The following is an 8827-nucleotide window of genomic DNA, read 5'->3' as shown; positions in this document are numbered from 1 at the left end:
CCGTTGTCCGTATGTAGCCGGTCGATGTCGCGTTGAAACTTGTTTCGGAACCATCGAGTGTATTGTCAGATGGCCTCTGCTGCTTGCTCCTTTGTCTTAAGGAAGTACACTCGTCGGAAACGACTGAAGTCGTCTGTCAGGCACATGAAGTGATTGAAGCCGGTCAGAGATCGTTGGGCTGGCGAGCATAGGTCGCCATGGATGAATCCTGTTCTTTTCGCTCTGCAGTCCGCAGGTTTGGTTCGGTAGGTGCTCCGATGCTGTTTTCCTTGTTGACATGATTCACAGTTGAAGAAGTCATCTTCGTATTCGATTCCTTCACGGTCCAGGTTTTCCTTGATTTTTCGTTTATTTAAGTGCGCTAGAGTCGCTAGAGCGTCGTGAGCGGCTTTCAGGCTTACCATGGCCTTGGTACTATAGCTTACAGTCTGCAGACATTTTGGCTCACTTTTGTCGATGTTGAGGACGTATAGTCCTTCCTTACATTCGGCTATCGCTCTTCCTTGACCGGTGGAGATGAGGGTCCTCTCAGGGTTCATCGTGACTTTGTAGCCACCTTCCGTCAACTTGCTGACGGAGATAAGGTCCGTATTCATTTCCGGAACATATAAGGCGTCACAGAGTTTGATGTTTGATGATCACACACCTGTTTCCTCGGTGAACAGACAGCAAGGCGTCACCATACCCTTGTGCCGTCAGGGTATCGTTATTGCCAAGTCTGACTTCTCGAGACGTCATCGTGGAGTTCAGTTTGGTGAAGAAACTCTGGTCGTTAAGCACGTGATGAGAGCTGCCGGAGTCGACAACAAATTGCACCTGTGTGGTTTTTGCACTCCCCTCTTCTTCAGTTGAGTCTCCATTTGTGAGGATGACTTTGGCCACGTGCGCCTCCGGTTTACCTTTGGTTTTTCGCGGAGGAATTTTCTTAGTACAGAACCTTGAGGAATGTCCTACTCCATTACATGTCCAACAGCGTAACTCCGTGGTGCGGGAGTAAGACTGCATTTTCCTTGTGTTCGTATTCTGTCGCTGGTATTGTTGCCTCATGGGTCGACGTCTTCTTTTGGTAAGATTTGTCCTCGCCATGAGCACAGTTACATCGTTGATGTCACCGCTCTTCGTTTTTCAGTACGAGCGGCCTCGCTCCTGATGAGGCTGAGTAGAGTCTCTAGGGTTTTGTCTTCGGAGGATCTAGTGGTCCAAGCTTGCTTAAATGAGGACCACGAGCTTGGCGAGGCACTCAACATCTTGGAGATCAAAACTTGTGAGTCCAATACCAAGCCGACCTCAACGAGTCCGTAGGTTGACCTCTGGTACCTCATGATGTTCTCGGTGACGCTTTGAGCCTCATAGTACTCGTAGTTGAGCCATACATCGAGAGCCTGCTCCTTGAAGATTCCATCGTTGCGATTGAAATGTTTCTTGATAGTTTCCCACATAATTACAGCACTCACGGTGGCTGATTCTCCGTAGAACAATTCGAGGATGATATTCGGATGAACGATGTTAAAGAAGACGGTCCTTGCGTTGCGATTTCCTGTATCATACTTTGCAAGTATAGCTGGATCCTTGTCCGGCTTGATCTCTTCGTTTACTACCTGCCACGCGTAGGTTTCCGCTTGGAGGAGTCCGGGAGCCAATGTTTTCCAAGTCAGGTAGTTTTTGCCATCCTCCCGGAGGACCATGGCAGGTTCGAAGCGGATCTTCGGAGTATCGCTTCCATCGACGTTCAGCGTGATCGCGGTATCGCGCTGCATCATTCCAGAGTATTACAGACCTCTCGACTCACCTCGGTGATGATAAACTCGACTGTGGAGTTCACTCGTGCTGATAACGAATGTTAGGAATCCGGGAGGATCCTGAGCATAGGCTCACTGAGAAGGGTACTCAGTCGGCAGGAGTCCACTGTTTGCAGTTTAGAGTTTGTTTCGGCACAACGTTCTGATGATCTCCGAGAGTCGAGGGCTGGCAGGGAAGATACTCAGGAATGAGGACGCAAGGGATGCGTGTGACAGAAGAATCTGTGTTTGATGTTTATTTGAATGCTGCTTATATACCGTCTGGACTCCATAGGCCAGTACAGTGAAAAAAAGAGGAGTTCCCCAGAAAAAGGTGATCAGCCTTTTTCTGTGACAATCGATCAGAGTTTTTGGCTCGTATACTGAAGTGTCATAAACACTGACTTCTGAAAACTTTTAAGACAGTAATGGGAACGCCTTTGTTTACAGAAGAAAAGGCAATTTCCTAACAGAACTCAGTGGACCGGGACGCGAGCTCCTTTCTATTTCAACACCCAGGTCACAATTCCTGTTTCACGCTGATGAGTTTCCCAAATCCTCCCGGATTTGAGAAGAGGCTCAGAGAGCCGCCGGTGATATTACCGTGTGGTCCGAGAATCCTATCTGACCGTGGTGGCTTCGAAAGCTCGAGAGCTCCCTGCCACAGTGAGAACGGAGACGAAAAATAACTTGGCGAGATACAAGCAATCTTGAATGAATTCACAGCTACGCTCGACTTCCTCCTTCATGAATCCAAGAATAACTCATCGATCGAGTCCAGAGGAGCGAATGAAAAAGACGAAAGTGATATACCCCTCGACTTCATTTTCGACGTCTGGGGGCGTCGGTGACTGATGCCTAAGGGCCGTAATCGCCGATCTCATGCTTGTCACGAGCTCCGGAGAACCAACTACCGCGATACGGTCTTCAGAGCCACCGGTGAACGTATGTCAGATCATCGGTTCAGGAGCTCTCACAAACTCCGTATTGCTCGTGGATTACCCGATGACGCGCCGGAGTACATCTCTCGAGCGGCGGCGACAAAAAGTCGAATCAGAACCCTGGGCTTCGGAGGACATCAATGTTGAGTGTTCTCGAGATCTAGGCCCTCAAACCGAACCTCTCGAGTTCTCTTGTAGGTTCTGACGATCACGTAGACATTTGCAGAGGTAGCGATGGAATCTCGAAAATCTCATTCCGCCCTGGATAGCAGAAGCTGTGATAGCAGAAGAAATTCTTCGCGTTGAGATCAATGAATCCCTATGAGCCACGACAGAGAGCGACGATCGATTCGAAGTCTTCATATGTTCACCCTTATCCTCGAGAATTCATGGAACTCTGCGCGGTAATCATCAGCGTTCGATTCCCAGTTTGCGGATCTAGCTCAGAATCTTCGTAGGCGCGAGCGTACCGTGGAGTCGGTCTCTCTACGAACGTCGAAAAGTATGCGAATGGCCATGAAATACAGAAAGCACATGGAAGCGCTGAAACAAGGTTGAAAAAGAAATCTCTCCCGAATCCCGAAATTACGTCCTCAGAGCCTCCTGCTGGATCGTGCCGTTCTGCTGACGGGATCGGAATCTTCTTGATTGAGATCGATTCCCTCCGTGATCAGGGGAATCGGATAAAGTAGGCATCAGGGCATCAGAGAGCGGACGAGTTTCATCTTGGGAGGATCCCAGTTGAGGTCTGAAAGGGCAAAGCCGACGCTGTCCTCGAATCGCTACCGACTGGCAGAAGCCTCGCTGTTCAAGAGAAACGTCTCATACGAATACCCCATAAACATAGTAAATTATAATTTCGTGAGGCGTTTTCATATACCAGCGAGGCCTCTGTCAGTCGGTAGCGATTCGAGGACAGCGTCGGCATTGCCCTTTTAGACCTCAACTGAGATATAATATGACATAATTATGAATAATGATTCATATTCCCGCGAGAACGCAATTCCCGAAAAATCGTGGTCGGGAGCGGTAGAGCGATCAGAACCCCAATCCGTGATCGCACGAAGCTTTCATGGGTAGTATTGATGTCACGCAGACTCCCCTCGGAAGCTGGCTACGGAATGAACAACTTTTGAATGTGGCTCACTTTCGAATGCCGAATCGCGGGAAGTGATTGCAGCGGCGGTCCAGTTCGAGCAACGACGGTTGCGGACCAACAGAGGCAGCGATTGGGGAGGTTTTGTGAGCACTCCACCAGCAGGCCAGCTCCTCACCATCTTAATTCATAGGGTTGGGCCCTGAGATTGGGAAACCTGTTGCGTACAATCGCCGCCGATCGAGGGCGCGCTTACGCGTCAGACGTCCTCGGCAACCTTTATCTGGGACAACCTCATGTTTCCGAGCTCCACATTGAGTTCCCACCCTCGAATGACAGCGAGAGCCTTCCTGACCGGCGACGGTCAGGCTGGAAGTGAGGAATCCTAAACCAGCGCTCCGTTTCTCCGTTTTCCCGTCTCCCCGCTTTCCCGCTTTCCCGTTTCCCCGCTCTCCCGTTTCCCCGCTCTCCCGTTTCCCCGCTTTCCCGTTCCCCCGTTTCCCCGTTCCCCCGTTTCCCCGCTTTCCCGTTTCCCCGCTTTCGCGTTTCCCCACTTTCCCGTCTCCCCACTTTCCCGTTTCCCCACTTTCCCGTCTCCCCACTTTCCCGTCTCCCCACTTTCCCGTTCTCCCAATTTCCCGTTTCCCCAATTTCCCGTTTCCCCACGTTCCCGTACCCTCGCTTCTATTCCATACTAGCGTACCCTGCCGCGCTTCGCTGCGGCTCGATGCCCATATGACATAGGGTTACATGCTGGCGCGTTGAGGTCTTATGTCTATGATCCATTTTTAATAAATCCATTTCGAATTGTGATTTCGGGCCTGAATCATGTTGTGGGTGGCTCGGTTTGTTGTTGCGATTGGACGGTATTTTAATTCTGATATGTGATACTAGCGTTTTTCCCTCCGTGTTTCCATCCAATACTCCCATGTCATGAGTACCATGTTTCGTTTCGATGTTTGAATCGATCCGTTTTACCTTCGTCAAATAATCACGCTACTTCTTGTTTCAGGGATGTTCTTTCCTCACTGACGTTTATTTTGTGAATGGTTTTGTGAATGATGGCGTTCAGTGGGCCTTTTTATAACTTCGTTGAAAAGCTTTTCACGTACAAAATTGAGCCTGATTATCCCTTCTCGGGACGATCGTTTTCGTCAGACTGACTGTGGCAATGTGGCCTGTTCGCGAACATCGTTATGTCATGCGTTTGACATCGATTTTCGGGTATATCGATCTTGGTTCACCCTTTGATTCTGAACGTTACCGCTCTCTTAGCTGATTTACGTTCTCTTCCGTTTCGATTCCAGGTTTTAGCCGTTTCTTTTTGAGCACTTGCTGTCGTCGCGTGTTTGCTGATTTCAAGCTCGGGACGATCCTTTTCGTCAAACTGATTGTGGCAATCGGGCCTGTTCGCTATCATCGTTATGTCATGCTTTTGACATCGATCTTTGGGTATATTCATCTTGGTTCACCCTTTGATCCTGAACGTTACCGCTCTCTCGGCTGATTTACGTTCTCTTCCGTTTCGATTCCAGGACTTAGCCGTTCCTTTTTAAGCACTCGCTGTCGTCGCTGGTTTGCTGATTTCAAGCTCGTGAAATTCTTGGTATTGTCCGTCGCGTGTTCACCATGTTTCGAGCCTTCTCAGATCGTCGTCGTTTGGCTCGGTTCTGAGTATTGTACTGTCCGTTGTAGTTAGTACTCTTTTTCCAGCGTATTCTCGCACCAGAAGGTTCGTGATTGCTACCCCCTTTCCTTCGGTGCCCGTGAAGTTTTGAGCGTTGTTCCATACTCCTAGGTTCACAACGCGCAATGTATCGTCCACGAATCGAATATTCTGCTTGATCCGCATCACACCATCTCTACATGAAAGATTTTGGGGTTGCCCAACCTCGTAAACAATGCCGATTATGTCGATGAAGACATTAATTTCTGAGGCCAGTATTTCGACGATGGAGATGTTGTTAATTTTCGACCTTGGTGAATTCTTCCCCTGGATTCGTTTGACTTGAGTTAACTGTAAGATTTTAAACCTCTTTGAAGTGGGGTGCGATCGGTCCTAGCTCTTCTCTTCATATGTCATATGATTGTCTTTGTAATTTTGACCTTTTCTTACCTTCGTGAAATGGATATCCCAAGGATGTTTCGTCTTGTTATAAAGAGGATTGCTTTCGTGGAGCGTAAACGCGTTGAATCGGTAGCAGTCTCCGACATCTATGTCCTCATGTAGTGCGTCGCACCGTTCTCCGGACGCAACCACTTGTATACAACCTGATGTATCTTCAATGACGAACGAGAAGAGCTTTCCGTCCCTGTCATTCTTCTTCCAATTTTTCATGTTCGATTTCGAAACTACTCTTCCGTGGACAATACCACCGAGTTTGCTGATCTCGAGGTTTTTCAGAAGCTTGGCTTTCTTCGCGGCTGGTGCGGCCTTGTTTTCCGAATCTAAATTCAATTATTGGGGGCTTCATTTGCGTATATAAATGTTCTTTTCGGGTGATTCCGATCTAGGTCCCACACGAATGGAAAATTCGGCGGGGTTCTTATCGTGCTTACCACGTTTTTTCAGCGCTCGTGATAGTGATGCGCTATCACATTCCTTGAGTGTTGTCGCGCGTTCACTGATGAGGCTTGAAGCGGGGCTCCCGTCTCGTTGACTCATCGCGTTTGGCGGTGAATGTTCGTCATTGAACATTGTTGCGATGAAGTCTTCTTCAGACATTTTCTGAATCGTTATCCGGATCGGCTCAGAACAATTTTCGACGTTCACGCTTAACCATCGCGTACTTTACGACGTTTTACTAACCAAGTCTTTCTCGCGTGCACGTTGTATGTGATTCCACTTAGAGCGCTTCGATCGAGTAACGGTAACGGTGTTCGTTGGAGCAAACGATCTCATCTTCAAAATCAACTTTCTTCTTCTCTTGCTAAAGTTCACCCATGCGCGCGCCATTCGAATCGAGTGCAATGACAATGGCGCGACACAGTGCTTCAAACTTGTCCGCATTAACGCGCGGAACAATTCGATTCTGTCGCTTTTCGAGATTCGCTGGATGATCGTTCTCCACCGGGTTCACGCGCTATCTCCGATCTGAAAATGCCATAATTGCAGCAGTCTCGTCGCTTCGTTCCATGTTTGATATTATGATTCTTTTCCATCGATATTCTCTGTTTGCTCTTTCCGTTGTCGTTGCTGGTTTGATCTTGATTCATTCGAGTTTGATACCGTGTTTGTGACGTTTCTTTGTTACTTGTTTTTGTCCAATTTGATGTCATTGCTCGGTTTCACTTCGGTTCTTTATATCTTGCCATTTTGTTCATGATTTCTCCATCAAAGATTCTAAGGTTCCAAGATCCTTTCTCATCATATTATCCGAGAACCTGCGGATAGACGATGTTTCTCGTCGTAGTATCTGGTGCATACACGTACGATGGGCTACCGACGCGTGAACATGCTACGTATAGTTGCCCGTGCGAAAAGCATGGATTCTTCAAGTTCAGGCCGCATACTTTCAAGGATTGACCTTGTGCTTTGTTGATTGTCATTGCAAAGGCGAGACGTATTGGGAATTGCAAGCGTTCAAATTCGAACGGCATGTCGGTCTATATGATTGGGATACGCGGCAGGTATACTATTTCTCCTTCGAATTTCCCGCATAAAATCATGGCTCTGATGACATTCTTCATTAAACTCATTATTACGTAGCTGTTCGCGCGCGGTCGATGTTGATGCCGTGAGCCTGATGTCGGTTCCGAATTCACGATTGTTTTTGTCGTCAAGGCGTGCAGCGTGCATCTTCGTTCATGTTGTCGTAAACCGATGCAAAATGTGCGCGTATCATGCGGCACAATAACATGCTCGCATTGTCCGCGTCGCATCCATGTTCACGGGAGCGACGGGTTCCAATCGACAAACTTGTCCGGATCGAGATGGCTCGGTCTTTGATTGGTTTCATTTAAGGTAGCTCATTATTTCCACATTAGTTGCTCAAATACTGCGTTATCTTTTGTCTCTTATTTTTTGTACATTAATTCTTCCTCATAGCGTGTTTTCGTTGCACATAGTTTTGTCTCTGATCGCTTGCAAGTTCTACCGACTGCTATCGGAATCTCTTTCTTGTGCCTAATTCTAATGATTAACAGCTTGGGTCGTATACTTTTACTGGAGAACTTGCGGATACACGATATTCTTCGTTATTCCCTTTGGCGCGAGCACGAACAGATTGGATGGTTTGCCGACGCGTGAGCATGCGACGTATAGTTGCCCGTGTGAAAAGCAGTGATTTGTCTTTAATCCGCATACATGCAGTGATTGCCCTTGTGCTTTATTAATTGTCATTGCGAATGCTAAGCGTACGGGGAATTGCAAGCGTTTGAATTCGAATGGCATATCGGTTGGTATGATTGGAATATTGGGCAAGAACACGCTTTCTCCTTCATATTTCCCGCTCAGAATTGTGGCTTCAATGACATTACTCATCAAACTCTTGACCGCGAGCCTCGTTCCGTTACATAATCGTGGAGGATTTATGTTTCGAAGTAGGATTATAGGCACGCCAACCATGAGGGCCAAAATTTTCACGACGATCGGGTCAGCCGTTTCCGAGTCTATAGGGTACCCCGGACAGACAGACAAACAAACAGACAGACATACGTCTTTATACAGTACTAGTGCTCCCGGTCGCCGCTTCGCGGCGACTCGGCATCGCTAGACTCACTACACATGCGTTTGCTCCGAGTGCGCTGCCTCCGGGTGCGCTGGCTCCGACTGCGCTGGCTCCGACTGCGCTGGCTGCGGGTGCGCTTGCTTCGGGCGCGCGAGCTCTGGGTGCGCGTCCCGTTTCCCCGCTTTCCCGCTCCCCCGCTTTCCCGTTTCCCAGCTTCCCCGTTTCCCAACTTTCCCGTTTCCCAGCTTTCCCGTTTCCAAGCTTTCCCGTTTCCCTGCTTTCCCGTTTCCCTGCTCCCTCGTTATCCAGCTCTTCTGTCTGCCCGCTCCCCCGTTTCCCCCG

The 8827-nt window shown here is 48.5% G+C and overlaps 1 protein-coding gene across 1 annotated transcript in view; it reads right to left on the bottom strand.

Annotated features, from left to right (window-relative positions):
- LOC100906188 (uncharacterized) overlaps positions 1-6540 on the bottom strand; it is a 17208-nt gene extending 10668 nt beyond the window's left edge. Inside the window, 6 exon segments of the mRNA XM_029113020.1 lie at positions 109-570; positions 686-1057; positions 1996-2021; positions 5542-5832; positions 5932-6263; positions 6375-6540. Coding sequence (XP_028968853.1) covers positions 109-570; positions 686-1057; positions 1996-2021; positions 5542-5832; positions 5932-6263; positions 6375-6540 — 1649 coding nt within the window.
- Positions 6541-8827: the final 2287 nt, after the last annotated feature.

Source organism: Galendromus occidentalis, unplaced genomic scaffold (assembly GCF_000255335.2).
Source record: "Galendromus occidentalis unplaced genomic scaffold, Mocc_1.1 scf7180000075932, whole genome shotgun sequence".
Lineage (NCBI taxonomy): Eukaryota > Metazoa > Arthropoda > Arachnida > Mesostigmata > Phytoseiidae > Galendromus > Galendromus occidentalis.
The sequence above is the reverse complement of the archived record's forward strand: the minus strand, read 5'-3'. Positions and strand labels throughout refer to the sequence as shown.